The sequence below is a fragment of the Pleurodeles waltl genome, chromosome 12 (assembly GCF_031143425.1).
Source record: "Pleurodeles waltl isolate 20211129_DDA chromosome 12, aPleWal1.hap1.20221129, whole genome shotgun sequence".
NCBI classification, from domain to species: domain Eukaryota; kingdom Metazoa; phylum Chordata; class Amphibia; order Caudata; family Salamandridae; genus Pleurodeles; species Pleurodeles waltl.
This window is the reverse complement of record NC_090451.1, coordinates 430291415-430306919: the sequence shown is the minus strand read 5'-3', so window position 1 is coordinate 430306919 and position 15505 is coordinate 430291415. Positions and strand designations below refer to the sequence as shown.

Here is a 15505-nt window from a genome sequence, read left to right as displayed (position 1 = left end):
AAGTCCATTCTTAGACATTGTAAGTGCAGTGTGGCCATATTGAGTATATGATCTGGGAGTCTGTCATTACGAACTCCACAGCCCCATAATGGTTTCAATGAATACTGGGAAGTTTGGTATCAAACTTCTCAGCACAATAAACCCACACTGATGCCAGTGTTGGATTTATTGAACAATGCACCCAAAGGGCATCTTTGAGATGCCCCCTGTATTTTCCCCAAGCCTTTAGTGCACTACTGACTGGTCTTTGCCAGCCTGCCACTAAGAGATGAGTTTCCGACCACATGGGGTGAGAGCCTTTGTGCTCTCTGTGGCCAGAAACAAAGCTTGCACTGGGTGGAGGTGCTTCACACCTACCCCCTGCAGGAACTGTAAACCCTGGCGGTGAGACTCAAAGGTCTTGTTACAGTGCCCCAGGGAACTCCAGCTAGTAGGGATGCCCCCCACCATCCCCGAAAAAAAACCCACCTTTGGCAGCAAGACCGGCGGAAAATTAGGGAAAACAAGTAGGAGTGACCACTTCTTTGCCAATTCCTCCATCTTAATTTGGAGGACAGGGGCCAATAGGGTTAGATATGTGTCCCCTCTCCAAAAGGAGTGGGCACAGGAAGGAGGTAGCCACCCTTAGGGCCCCCTTAGTGCCCCCCGGACTGCCCCTAAATCCAGGATAAAAGGGCATTCCTGAACATACCTCATCAGATTTCTGGCTACCTCACAAGAAGAAAGAAGGACTGCTAATCTGAAACCCCAGTAGAGAAGATGGAAGTCGAAAACTGACTTGACCCCAGCCCTACCGGCCTACCTCCAGCTTTAAAAAGTCCTGCAAAAGAAAGTGAAGCATCCTGAGGGTCCAATGACCTCTGAGAAGCCTTCAGAGGACTGCCTGCATCACAGAGGATCAAGAACTCCCGTGGACAGCGGCCCTGTCCAAGAAGAAACTCCATCTCAGGAATCCAGAACCGCAAATCCTGACCACTCTGCCCGCGTCCAGGTGGCCCAACCGACTAGAGCTGGTCTCCACACGATTCTGAGCAAGTGCACACCCTGGGTTGACCCATCCAGTCCACCACGACGGCAACGACTGCAGACTGAATCTGGAGGGTCCCTCTGACCATGACCGAAGCGGACGAAGATTTCCGATGCCAAAAAGGTATCCCTGCACCCCCAGCCCCTGGCTTTGGGGAATCCGACCTTCGGTGCAGCAACGTCCAGCAGGCAGCCCCACTCCTTGGCCAGCCTTTGGTTTCCCGGAACTGACCCCGTAAACTTTACCTGCAGCACCCCGGGATCCCCCTATAGGAAAGCAATGAGAGCCCGATGCTGTGTTTGCACCCTGCACCTGGCTGGCCCTGCACCACTGAGAGTGTGTTTGGTGCAGACCTGTGCCCCTCCATCTCTCCCCTCCCCCCCCCCAGTGCTCCTCTAAACCCCCTAGGTCTGCCCCTGAAGACATGGATACTTACCTGCAAGCAGGCCTGATTCCGAGTGCCCAAAGTCTCCATGGGAGCCCATGCTAAATTCACCTCATCTTTGACCTCTGCATCCGGCCGGCCTAGTGTTGCTGGTGGTGGGTGTTTGGGGGATAGATTTAACCCCAACCTGTGGACTTCCTAACCCCCAGAGACTGTAACTGTAAGTCTTGAACTTACCTGCAAACCGTACTAATGTTTCTTCCCCCAAGGAACGGTTTCTGAAAATAGCACTGTGTCAATTTGTAAAACAGACTATTGCCATTTATTCAAAAAGTGTAGAACTTTTCAATTCTAATCAAAGTGGCACTGATACATATGTGGAATACTTATTTATGTACTTTCCTGCAACTTGAATCTTGTGGGTCTAGAAATAAACAAAATATATTTTTGTTATATAAAAACCATTGGTGTGGAGTTAGTCATCGAGTGTGTGCTTCCCTTATAGTCTGTGTGTGTACAACAAATGCTTTGTACTACCCTCTGATAAGCCTAACTGCTCAACTACACTACCACAAAAGAGAGCATTAGTAGTACCTACTTTAGCCTGTTAAACCTGGGGAACCCCTGGACTCTGTGCACACTAAATCTCATTTTGATCTAGTGTACACAGAGCCAGCTTCCTACAATGAGACACGACTCAAGAAGGAGATCCACACCAATTTATAAAAATAGCAAGTATCTTTGTATAAGTTTATGCATCAGAGAAAAATCATTCAGGCAACTAAGTTTTTAAATATGAATTCTTTTCACTTGAAAAAGAGTTCTGCAATGTTATCCTATGGGAAGAAAAACAAGTTCTGCAAACAGGTAGACTACAGCGACTTACAATACCAATCTCCAGGAATTAAGGTGAGTAGTGGGCAAGGTCCAAGGCAGCATCAGCAGTACACCCTCAGCGACACAGGAGCGGTCGGGTGCAGAGTGCAAAACAGCATTGGGGTCCCAATGTGTTCCAATGGAGATCGGTCACTATGAAAAGAGGCTGCAGGTTATGACTAGGTGCCTGGTTTGGGTGAGTCATCAAATGGTCTCCGGTCTTGCGATGCTCAGAGAAGGAAGGACACCAGTGGTCCTCTTCTTCTCAGCTCAGGGCGGCCTGGTGCAGAAGGTTCTTGGATCATCGGGTGTCAGTCACAGGTGGTGGTCACAGTTGATAGTGGGGCCATAGAAACAGGCTGCAGGCGCGAACTGGGGGACCAGCCGGGTGAACCAACAAATGGGCTCAAGTTTCATGTGCCTGGGGAATTTACTGTGCTTATATGACACTGTCTACATTCCACCATCCATACAACAAACTATATGGACACCAAGAAAAGTACCCCCTAAGCAGTTTCAATAATGGCCATGCCTTGAAATTGCTGGTGAGCCTCTCTCACAGAGGTATGCATTAAACAAATGCACAAGGAATTCTGATTTGACATACTACATGAGATTGTTTTTATTTTGTGGGAAGACAACCATTTGTGCTCCCCTTACATAGTCTTCAGACAGCCTATGGATTTAAAGCAGGCAGATTGAATAGCAACTGCCATTAAACTGGTCATAACTAGCGTGAATAACCTCATCCTATCCTCCTGTGCTATAGAAAGACAGAAATAAAAATGACAGAAGAATATAATAGATTTATATTTACTTTTTTTTTCTATATTAGGATAATTAAAAATGTGAAGTAAGTCTTACCCTCTTGAAATAGACAGAGTGATACAACCTCTGCTCTCTGTTCCACCCTCATCATCAATGAACATTTTCAATAGTTTCATATCAATAGCATATAGGCTCATACTCCTGTTTTGCTAGATGCCAGTGGAACCCATGACATCTTGAAACAGGCATTACATTAGGAGCGTTTGACAACTCCTTGAATACAGCAACATCCCTAAAATACAGCAATAAAGCCACTGACAGAGAACAGTGGGTAGTTCCTCACCAAGTTTTGCTAGTGCAGGAATGTATTACTCCATTTATGTACAAAGTAGCCCTCCTGTCTGAGACAAACTCCCTCCTCCCTTTTCTGCCATCCAGCCAGGTGACTCCTCTGCCAGCCTGACATCTGTTCCTCAAGTTTGCCACCCACTAAGCGCGTCTGAACATCCGTAGAGGTCTCAAGGTCTGGGGGAGGAGGGTGGAGGGGGTTGAGAGAACGTGGGGGCTGTGCGGCTTAGTCGGGACACTGGATGGCTGGTCCAGTCGTAGAGCCAGGCCTTGAGGTCCTTCCGGAATTGAGGCAGAGAGTGAGATTGCCTGACATGAAGTAAAGGAGTTCCAGGTTTTAGTGGCGAGGTAGGAGAAGGATCTTCCTCTGGCTGTGGTCTTGCGGATCCGTGGGATGGTGGCCAAGAGGAGCGGAGTTGTCTGGTGGGCATTCGGAAGGCGAGGCGATGGATGAGGTATGCTGGGCCGATGTTGTGGAGGGCCTTGTAGGCCCGTGTGAGGAGCTTGAAGGTGATTCTTTTGTTGATTGGGAAACCCTAGAACATCCATCTTTTATCCTTACAGGACAAAAAAATTTATCTTTACCTGTAACAGTTTGTCAGCATGGCTATCCACATATGCTAACTCAGCTTGGAATACTTACAATGTCAGCATGAGCCCCATGGTTGCACCATTAAAAATAATTTTCCTTCTTTTCCTCAAGCAATAGGCATAAATCATTGGCTCTCAAAATAACTCTTTCTTTCATGTAGATTAAAACTTAAAAGGGCAAAGTCCCAAAAACCTTCAACTAACAAACTTTGACTTCTAAAAAAGATAACAATGGGCGAGTTGCCTATGAAGCAATTTATTTTACAAGTATATTTTAATTAAGTTCGGTACAAAGGCTTCACATGTCTGCAATAATGTCAATCTCTTTTAAACACAATGAAGTTTGTCCAATACCAATGGGTGGGTTTCATGTAGTCATGAAATGCACAACTACCACTAGAAAGGGCAGTTTAGGAGATAAGAACATTAAATCACTTGCTGCATGGGGAACAGCAGAAAATCTTGCAAATGCTGAGGTGTGTCTGCATCTTATTGGGGAGCCTTAATTTTGAGGATCATCAATGCTGAGAAAGTTCACACTGCACCCTCAGTATTTACATAGCGGTATACAATTTGTGTGAAATCCTTGAGAAATATGAAGGAGTGTTGAGGGTAAAGAGAAATTCCCCTGACCTCTCTGCTGCTCTAGCCCCATTACAGGAAAGAGACATTAAAAGAACAGACCAACGATGGCTTAACAGTTTCTACTTGGAAATCTTAATCATTTAAATGTCATTTTTGTGACTAATGACTGCCCACAGGAGTCACTACAGATAACATTTCCCTCTGCAAGGAACCAACCTGGAGGTAACTATTTGTTCGGAAATCAAACTTCAGAGGTTTAAAATACATAGGGGAAGAATGCCATGAAAGCAAAGAGCAAAAAATACAATTTACCTCCAGAAAAACAAAATATTCAGAATGAACACTTATTGAAAACAATGAATGAAGCAAAATATTAATCCACAAAGCTTTGACTTACGTTGAGAAATAAGGGTCATGTTTAAGGTTTAAAGGGCGGTACTTCATCTGGAATGGTGGCTAAGGACATTACCTTCACCATCCTGAAGGAATGCCATCTGTCAAATTTAGACAGGATCGCTGATCCAGTGTCATTACAGTTCCTAGAAGGGAACTGCCTGTCATGGTTGTCCCCCTTCAAGACACACAAAGTTTGGTAGACAGCTGTCAGTTTTGACAGTTGTCCACCAAACGTTTTTTTAGATTCGCAAAAAAAAAGAAAAAATAATAATAATATTTATGAACCTAATGCCCCTCCCTTCCCCAGCTCCCTGTGAGTTTTCTCTGAGTGTGCAAGTTGGTATTGGGTTTTTCTGTCCCTCACTGTCAGAAGAAAAGGACATTAAACTGTCCAACCTAAATAGGATGGGCGGTGAAGAATCAGTCCTCTGACTGAGAGTCCCTACTGCGTCGTGCTGTTACAGGAAGCTTTCAGATAACTGAGCCAATGGGGGGCTTCATTGACGGGAACCTTATGGTCTTCCCCTCTCTAAGTGAGGCAGACGACTTAAGGTTTGCTGCCATTAAAAAAAATAAAAAATAAAAATAAAAAAAGCAGAGGCCACAGACTGTCAGTGTTGACATCAAAACAGACAGACTTGCTGTGGCAAAATAATGCCTGCCAATGCAGAAAAGTGACATAGGAATCACAGGCTGGGTCTATCTACATTGGACAAGAAGCTGCATGAGGAGGTAGGGCTACGCGTCTTGGGGCCAAAAGGAGCACTGGAGGGAGCCAGATGAGTCTGGCACTGATGTCAGGTCAGGTGCACTAAAGTATAAAGTAGGATACTGTTCTGAAGATGAGGTTAGGGAACTGATCTGTTTACCAGAAGATCAGTCCCATAACTGAGATTAGTATTAGCTCTCCTCGCACATCAAGAACTGAATGTGGTACAAGAATTCTTTTGAAGAGAGGCTGCACCTTCAAACTTGCCCAAGAAGTGGGAGCTGGAGAAGTGTCGATAGCTGTCACAGCATCCATACGTATAAAAAGTTTCCACCCGGTCCTTTTCCAGTGCCTAGAGGTGAAACTTCATAAATAACTACAAACCCAGATGGGGGGTACATATTCTAAACGTCATTGCACAGGGGTTGTAGGTGCTAGAAGAGTTTTGGGAACAGTACCTATAACAACCTGTCCTCCTCTTCTCTGACATTTTCCCCTCAAGTGACATGGAGAGCAATTTCTGATGCGGGTCAAAAGGTGAACATGTTCACGTGTAACCAGCCAAGTGCCTCTTAGCCATTACTGCGCAGCAACAGCCTTATCTTAAAAGATGGACACTGGCGATAGACAAGAGAGTCCATTTGGCATAAGTTTACAGTGGGTGAGTCCCAGGTTATGAGGCTCCACCACAATCTAAGGTCTACAAACAGGTGATCAAAAAGCAAAAAATATGGGCGGATTAGATGGTCAGCATCCTCTTCTCACACTGACACTTATCAAAGGCTTGATGTCTGAACGTGGATCTTAATTTCTTCTGTAACAGCACCTCTCGTTGGTTCAAGAACTTCAAATACCTTCTTCACATAGATCACACTACAAAACCCCCTCATGGCCAAAAAGTGAAAATGCTGTCTCTGCTCTCAAAGATGGAGAAGGTTAGATCCACTTTCCAAAAGGGCTGTCTTGATCAGAGCTTCAGATGCTTACTTGAATGCCTTTAATAATGCACTTGCTACCTTACTCAAATCATGAGAGAACCCAAACGCCACTTATTACATGAGTTACTGACTTAGAGCTCCCTCATCTATTCAGTGGAGATCCGATGAGGGGATGGATCATGAACCAAGTCTTCCTCTGGATCTGATGCTCATTAATTACATCCTACACCCCAGATTCCCAATCACAATAAAACATATTGCCCAAACTCCTGCCATCAGATAGCAGGTCCGATTTACACTTTCATACTCAGCAAAGTAACCCCTAATGCACCTACGAGCAATCATGAAGCTTCACCTGTCTAATTCTCAACCTGTATTATCTAAGTTGAGAGTTAGCAAGGAAATTTCAACCAAACACCTTCCCGGCCCCCCAATAAATATTTCTCAATACAGGCGCTGACGTCTCCTCCTTTAATGTTCCACTAAGCACCCTAGGGAAGGGGACTTACCAACTAAGTCTGAGATAAAACATCTCAGCGGCCAGTTTGAAATGATCGGTAAAGCATTAACTGCTGTATCCTTGCACACAGAAATAAATAATTTCCTGAGGAACAATGAGTTAGTAAACACTCTTACCAAAAGTGGCACCAACATCAGAGGTATCAATGGTCACATCTGCCTTATCTCCATAAATAAAAGTCCATGTAACAGAGCAACAAATAATCATTCAGAAGAGCACATTAACTTGCTGTTATATGAAATGTCAAGCAAATACAGTAGATTTACTAGGCATCACAAGGTGCATTTTATGGTGGACCAATGCCCTACCAACCATACAAAGTACAGATCTTGACCTGAGTAGTATATCTCTGACGGAGACACGATTAAAAATAATCTCACAATCTGCTATAATAAAACTGCTTGTCTCGAGTGGCTACCTAATCAAGCATGAAGAAAGAAGATAAAATAAGTGGTGGGGTGGCTATCATTTAAAGAAAATCATTCCAAAAGAAATACCTCCATGAATAAAACAACACCATACTTCAATGCGCAGGATTAGAACACACAACTGAACATGTACATTCAGTCAAGATTAATAACATTTACCAACTTTTTGAACAGATTTAAGAAATCACCATCATCCTCCAAAAACAGTATACTTGGGGACTTCAATCTCCACTGAGAAGACCCAAAAACTTCTTTGGCGACCCATTAAAGTCTCTATTTAAATCTAAGCAGCTGACTTATTTGAGGAGTGCGTACAGTCATATGTATAGATCTAACCCAGACCTCCTGACAGCTAAAGAGTATAGCTTAATAGATGAACCCCCTAAACGGATAGACTGTTCCGGCTATCATTTGATAACTCTGTCCATCAACTCTGATAAACTAATATTGAACAATCAAGCAAAAAGACCAAAAATGGATTAAGGGCATTAAACATATTGACACATTTTCTCTAGAAGCTACTATCTCTTCCAGCACACAAGACCCCAAAAATGTCAATCAGAACCATCTGAATGAGAACTAATAAGTTAATATGTAAGGTACAGTGGATGAGACCTTTCAGCGTAAATTAAAAAGATAAAAACTCAAAGCCTAAGCAGTTTGGTTCTCCAAAGAGCTGAATGGACAAAGGAAGAAGCTGAGTTCAGTGAAAACAGTTTGGCATCAGTAACCCCTCACCAGTAAACCTGTTTCCTCTTCGCATAGAGAGGAAAACATTCATGACCAATATTTTTTAGCCAAATGTCTCACCACTAAGATCCTAAATTGTCCAAGCAAGAAATCATCCCAAACAAACTATATAACCTGTTAAAACGGCACACCAAACCTCTTCCCTCTGCTGAACATCAACAACAAAAAAGTTAAGTGCAAAGAGTTTTCGAAAGTCTTCAAAGAGAACATTCGTAATATTGAATTTACTCTCACACAAACAAAAGATAAACTCTCCTATATTATGGTGCAAAAACAAACGGCTCTTAATTGGACTCAACGGATCACGCATCACTACTGTAAGGTGCAAAAAAAAAAAAAAAAAAACCTGGAGCAGACCCTGCGAATCCTATGAGCTTGTGCCCAATAACAAACCACCCATACCTATTGAAAATAATGAAACATTCCACTGCCACCTACAACAATTTATCACGGACAACAAACTATTCGATGACCGGATCTAGGTTCAGGGAAGGAAGTACCATACAAAATACAATCCTTCAAATAGTTGATAGTGCTAAACACATCTTGGACAATGGTGACTCAGGTCTTCTCAACCTATTTGAGACAGCTAACTGTAACACAGTACACTATATAATCAGTAAAAGAAAGGGGGTTAAAGGTACTGTACTGAGCTGGTTTTTACCCTGCCTCAAAAATCTTTCAAAAAAAGTTCATATTAAATAGTTTCTCAAAGATTACACTGCATTAGGACATGGTGTTCCTCTACGCTCAATCCTCTTTCGGTCTATGTATACATATAATCCCTCACCATGTTCCCAAAACAATAAAACATATTTGTTATTTCTATGCAAATGGTACACACTTTTGCATGATCAATTTTGGAGGACATTTCAGGCACAGGAAAAAGACTTATCATGGATGTCCTTCCACCACCTCCAGCTCATTCACCTATAGATAGAAATCCTACTCACTTCCCTTCTTAAAGCTCCACTTCTGTACACTCCTGGACAGAGATTCTTGGAATATTCAGCAGTATACCCAAAAAATAATCAAAAAATTGTGAACCTCAGAAGCACATAAATGCAATAACAAAATCAACTCCGTTTCAGAAAAAACTCCAGAGTAATAAAACCACTTATATCCACCTACTACTTCAAAGCAAAAGAGCAGTCACTAGTTATGTAAAGACTTGACAAGAGGAATGACTTACCTGCAGGTATTCCAAACACACAGCCAGCTGAGTTAAAATTAACCCCCCCATGGAAGGTAGAAGTTCTTTCAAAATTAGCTGCATAGCTCACTAATGGATGCACCGTTGAAGCCCATGACATAATTACAACAACTGCTCCCTTCTCGGGGAAGCAGACCCGGTGTAGAAAGGTATCATGCTACTGGAATCCCCATGGTCTATGAAGAATAAGTTACTTATCTTTGATAACGATATTTTTGGTAGATACTCTATGTAACTGCAAATTCCTCACTGACCCTACCCTTACTTGAAATGGTCTATTTTCCATCTAAAAAGGTCCTAATCTTGATATCTGCACACTGTTCCAAAACTGCAGTTGAGCTTTGCCTTTCAGAGCATGGACACCCTACTAAAGCAACTGATGTCAGGGCGCATGGTGGTGATTATATGCTGCTTTGCTTGTTACTTCAAGAGTGGAACAACCTCAGCATGGAGCCATACCACGTCAACTACCGGCAAGAGTACTGCTCTATAAGTTTCTAGACCCAGTCTGACATCTGTGGATTATTCTCAAGATGAATATTCCCCAGGCTTCATACTGAATTTAGTAACTCTTGTGCACCAGTATGTGGTGTCATGCAGCTCTGCAGCAACGTCACTCCACTCCAGAAGTCAAAAGCAGACACGAATAGGAGTGCCACCCATGTGCACTGACATCAGTTGGAAAAAAGAGTCCAGTTCACATAAGAGGAAGGAAATCTGCTGTTTAGAGTATGCACTAGAAAGAGTTACTAGAGGTAAGTAACTTGCTATCCTGATGTATACTACTAACCACAGATACCTCACCTTGTGAACAGACACCATAGCAGTAGCTCCCCAGGTCCTGGGTTTATGAACTGGCTCAGACCTAAAGTCCTGCAGGATCAAATGACCAAAATGTTTCACTCAAAAGATCGTATTGTCTAGGCAGTAGGGTTTTATGAACATATGTACTGGAGCCCATGTAACCATACAGAAATAGAAGCTTTAGCTCTGGTGGAAACAGTCTATTAGCCTTCTGGAGGATGCTTCTTTGTCACTGTGCAACAGTTCTTTATGCATCTAACAGTCCACCAGGACGTGGTTAGTTTTTGCACTGCCTTGCCCCATCTTTGCCTGGGAGAAAACCACAAAGAACCAACTGTCTACCCAGTGGTCTTGGGTGTGATCAGACCCCTGCCCTGCTGCTGTGGCGGCAGAAAATACTTTCAAAGTGGCAGCTTGATCGGAGGACAGATACTCAATGCCCAGAGTTCTGGGTACCACATGCTCCTCGTCCACTCTGGTGCACAGTACAGATAACTTGAGAACTCTGGGCAGGAGAGGCAGTGGTGGGAAGGTATACAGGAATCCCGAGCTCCACTCTAGGCAGAACGAGAGAAGAGAGGACACTTCTTGGGAACTCCACTGTGCAAAACTGCTTATATTATCTGTTCTCGGCACTTATGTAAGTGCAGAACCTCTGGCACAAAACGTAAGACCCCCCATTACGCCCTGCTTGTTGCAGAACCACATGGTGCTGGTGTTGTCCGTGGGCACCAGCAGCAGCCTTCCTCTGGTGGGCAGTAAGGCCTTCGACACCAAGTGAATTAAAATGCATGATGGCACCACTGTCAGATTTGGGCGGTTTAAGGCGGGGGGCCTGCCAGTGACCCAATTGCGATCCAGCTGCTGTAGGTCTTCAGCAGTCTCCTCCAAAATCTGGATAAAATCAGACAGGTTCCGCTTATGTTGCAGCCACTGGGACTTCAGGTCTCACTGAAGAGTCAGCATTTGACATCAGGCTTAAGTCAACAGCACAATAGAGAAGACCAACCGTCTCCCAGCAGACTTAGGGTCACCTGCATGGAGATCCAGGATAAAGGCTGAAATTTTAAGATCATGCCTGAATATCCTGGACTTTCTGCTCCGGGGGGAAAGGCAAGAAACCAAACTGTTGCCAAAATGGCTCAGATGGAAGAGCTTTTGTGATGGAGTCAGGTGTGACTTGGGCATGTTGATAGTGAATGCTAACGGTATTAGGAAGTTCACAGTTGTCTGGAGGTGGTCAACAATTCTCTTGGGTGAGTATGCATTAACAGTAACAGTCGGCCATCAAAATAGGGGAACCACCAATATCTGAAGGTGTGCTGCAACCACTGCCACCACTTCATTGAACAGATGAGGAGCACTAGAGAGGGAGCACTGTAAACTGAAAATGCGTTGAGATGGCGGAGGTCTAAAATAGGGTGAAGGCCTCTATTCTTCTTCAGCACCAGGAAGAAGAGGGAGTAAGACCTAGGTCCTACTTCCGAAGCCAGAACCATCTCTCTGTTCCCTTTGGCCAAAAGGGCCAGCACTTTCTGCTTCAAGTCTGACCAGTGGTTTTAGTAAGCTCCCCTGATAGTGGTGGAAGGTATAATGAGGTGGAAAGAAATTGGATAGACTGTGTTCAATTTGGAGGATCCACTTTTCTGAAGTGAAGGGTCATCACTTTTAGAAGAAATATCGTATCCTGCTACTGACAGGGTGGCTGTGCCCAGGAAAGTACACACTAACAGGGTTTCCCAGCTGCAGATTTTGATGAGACTGGGGACTGTGGTGCACATCGTCCCTGATGCCCTGGGCACTGCCTTTGGAAGCCTCCTCCACAAAAGGGCCGGGAGACTTGCATTGATGGTATTGGAAAACCCCACTGTAGCCCCAAAGGGGTTTAATTGCTTATGGAACTGTCTGGGTGGAGCAAGAAGGCCCAAGGAACATGCTGTGGCGGCCCTGCTTTCTTTAAAATGTTCCAGGGCGGGGTTAGTTTGGTCGCCAAAAGTCAAAAGACATCAAATGGGATGTCCATCAGTGATGTGTGGACACCACATCACCTCCCCCCAACCCCCCACCCACCCACCAGACCAGACCAGGCAAGGTCTAGGTGCCAGGGACAGTCAACATGGAATCTCCAATATAATGTACAAAGGTGTCATTGGAAAGAAGGAAAACAGATTACTACAAATACATGAATTAACTACTGTTAACTGAAACAGATTTACATAAAGAAAACTCATGCACGGTCATCCAAACTGTAATGCATTTACTTTCCTTGTGGTTCCACATTTGCATTTCTATGTTAAAAGCAGACCAAATGTTGGGGGTGGCGAAAACACTGAAGCACACATTAATTTTGAGCATTTAATGTGCCTGATATGGAGGACAACTTCCAAACATGACAGCTTGTCTAGAACATATTCAATCTTGGACAAGCGCCAAATGACCATTAATGAATACATTTAAAATACATTTAGGATTGCAGCACTGAGCCTTGGTGCCTTAACACTCATAAAACGGACAAGATGATTTCTCCCTTCCACCCCATTTTCAAGGAACAGATTACTCCAAAAACGAAAAGCAAACTTAAGCTTCATGCTGGACATGAAAGTCTCTCCAATAACCAGGTCAATGAGGTTGTGAAAATAGTTTCCATATGAAATGGAAACAGACAAATCTATATTCACAGCCTTTGCAATTATCAAGATGTTGCAGCAGGTGCAAGCTCTAAAATGTAAAAATTACAGAATACAACGTAAGATGACTGGTTGGTCTGACAATTTTTGATAATGTTTCAGAGGTTGCACACAAACTACAGCAGCTATCTTACTAGACAAGATCATCATTTGGAACCTGAACGAGATTTTTAGATGCTTGAGTTTAACAATTCCGACAAATACCATGCAAATCTTTGAATGATAACCTGGCTAGGGATGGAAATTTAAGGAGAGCACACTCTGTAATGTTCACAAGGCTAAATATGTGAAGGTGATTCTGCAGTGTGGGCTCCAAAATGTACCATCTACATTTGAAAGAGGGCCCATTTCTAGCCGTCACTAAAATGCCTCATGCTCGTCTACCTGGGACGGAGTGACGCAGGCAACTACAGCTGGAATCACATCAAGGGTTGCCATCACCTAGAGGCAATTTTCATGTAGAAGCAAAAACATCAAGAAAATAGAAAATGTATCAATGCAGGATAATAAAATGCAGAACAAATCAACAGTCATTGTACCACCTAGGATTCAAACATAGATCTTGCTATAACACACTAACTGGATTTACCAATTGAGACGGAGAATGTAATTCTTCTTACATTTGCAACAGACTTCAGATTTTTTTTAAATTGACGTTTAAAGTCAGTCATGTCAAAGAATTCAGCCTCCTCATCTAAAGTATTAAAAAGAAAACAAATCAAAAAAGAAGACGACTCAACAAATTGCAGACAAACAATGCAAGGAATAGGACAAAGCTCTGCACGTGCAGTGATTATATCCAGGCCCCTCAATCCATTATAATTAAACGTTAAACTTCCAGTTGAGGTATTATCATTCTAGAAGACAAAGCACATATAGGTGAAAAAATAATATTGCTCTGCACCAATGTACACTTATGGAAGGCTCATCTCTATAAGGAGGGCAATCAAAAGAAAAAGTTACTTACCTTCAGTAACACTCTTCCTGGTGAATACTCCTCGTTTGAGAATATTCTCCAGGCAGAAGACTGGATCCAGCATTTTTTTTTCACAGCAATGCTCTTGTGCACCGCAAGGTGGTGCTGTGTGGCTCTGTGTTGACTACACACCAAGTGATGGAGTGGAGCAACATGAAGCACTACCATCATTTCAATTTCGGTGCCCTCAGACGGGGAGGATGAACAACTGTTGGATAAAGGGTGCTGAATATTAACTTGGGACATTTACATGTAATAAAAAATAAAAAAAATAAAAAAAAGGAGGTCACTCCACATAACACAAAGGAGCAAGGGTGGCGAGGAATCTGCAGTTGGATTGAGTATTCACCAGAAAGTGTTACACAAAGAAAATAACGTGCTCTTCAGATGGATACTTCCAACTTCAAATTCCTCACCTTAGAATAAAAACAAAAGCAGGACCGCCACAAAGAAAAGGTCTTGCAGAGCCAAGCCAGACCTGAATGTCAAGGCAACAGTGCTTTGTGAAAATATGCATTGATGTCCATGTCGCAGGGGAATACTTCTTTGCCAGTAGTATCCACCTCAAGAAGGTCCTCTTCTGTACAACCTTCACTTTCTGTGCTCTGGAAAACCCTACAAAGCCCATAATCCACTCAGTGGTCTTTGGTATGTAAATGATTAAAATCCCTTTTGGGGTCCAACGATGGAGTCTCACTTCCTACCTTCTAGGTGCAAGAATGCCATAAGACCTATGGTAGAGTGATTAACTGCCCACCGTGGAAGGGGGGTATCAAATTTAGGTAAGAAGGTCTCCTCTGTTCCCAGCACCAGTTTTTCCTGGAAAATGTACTGTAGGGCAGTTACATCGAATGTGCTTGCAGTGCACTCATGTGATGAGCAGAAGTAATTGCAATGAAGAAGACAGTCTTCCAGGTCAGAAGGCCCAGCAAGTAGCTAAACATCAGCTGGAAGACTGTAGATATTAAGTAATGTCAAGACCATGTTAAGGTCCTACTGAGGCATTACAAATGGTTTTGGAGGATGTCAACCCTTTAATGAGTCATCTCAACAGGTGATTATAAAAGGACTGCCGGTCTGACGAAAGTAGAAAAGCCCAGCAAATAATATTTTATAATGCCCACTGTAAGACCTTGCTGGGCAAAAGACTACAAATAAAAGAACATCCAATTTCTTTGTCTGTAATGGGTCTGTGTTTCAGACCCTGCCCCAGGCCACAAGTTTGAGTCACAGAAATCACTGGATTTAGTGGAGGGACGGCTGGCAGCGGGCATAATATCCACAGGATCAGGTGGCAAATGAAATACAGTCAATTGGCAGCACTTAATCTCTGTTGCTGAGACATGCGGACTCCCGAAGTGGCGAACTGATCACAGAACAGATTCTCATTCTTGTTACAGAACACCAATTTTTTGTGGCCGAATCCAGTGCCACAAGGATGACCTGGGCCCAGTCGTTCTTAATTTTTTTTCAGAACTCGGGGCAAGAGCGGGAGTTGCACAAG

General features: G+C 43.5%; 1 protein-coding gene across 2 annotated transcripts in view; it reads right to left on the bottom strand.

Annotated features, from left to right (window-relative positions):
* CENPN (centromere protein N) overlaps positions 1-15505 on the bottom strand; it is a 183820-nt gene that overhangs the window by 101610 nt on the left and 66705 nt on the right. For both annotated transcript variants that reach the window (XM_069216905.1, XM_069216906.1), the window contains exon 6: positions 13646-13719. In XM_069216905.1, the coding sequence (XP_069073006.1) occupies positions 13646-13719 (74 nt within the window). The remainder of the gene's footprint in view (positions 1-13645; positions 13720-15505) is intronic.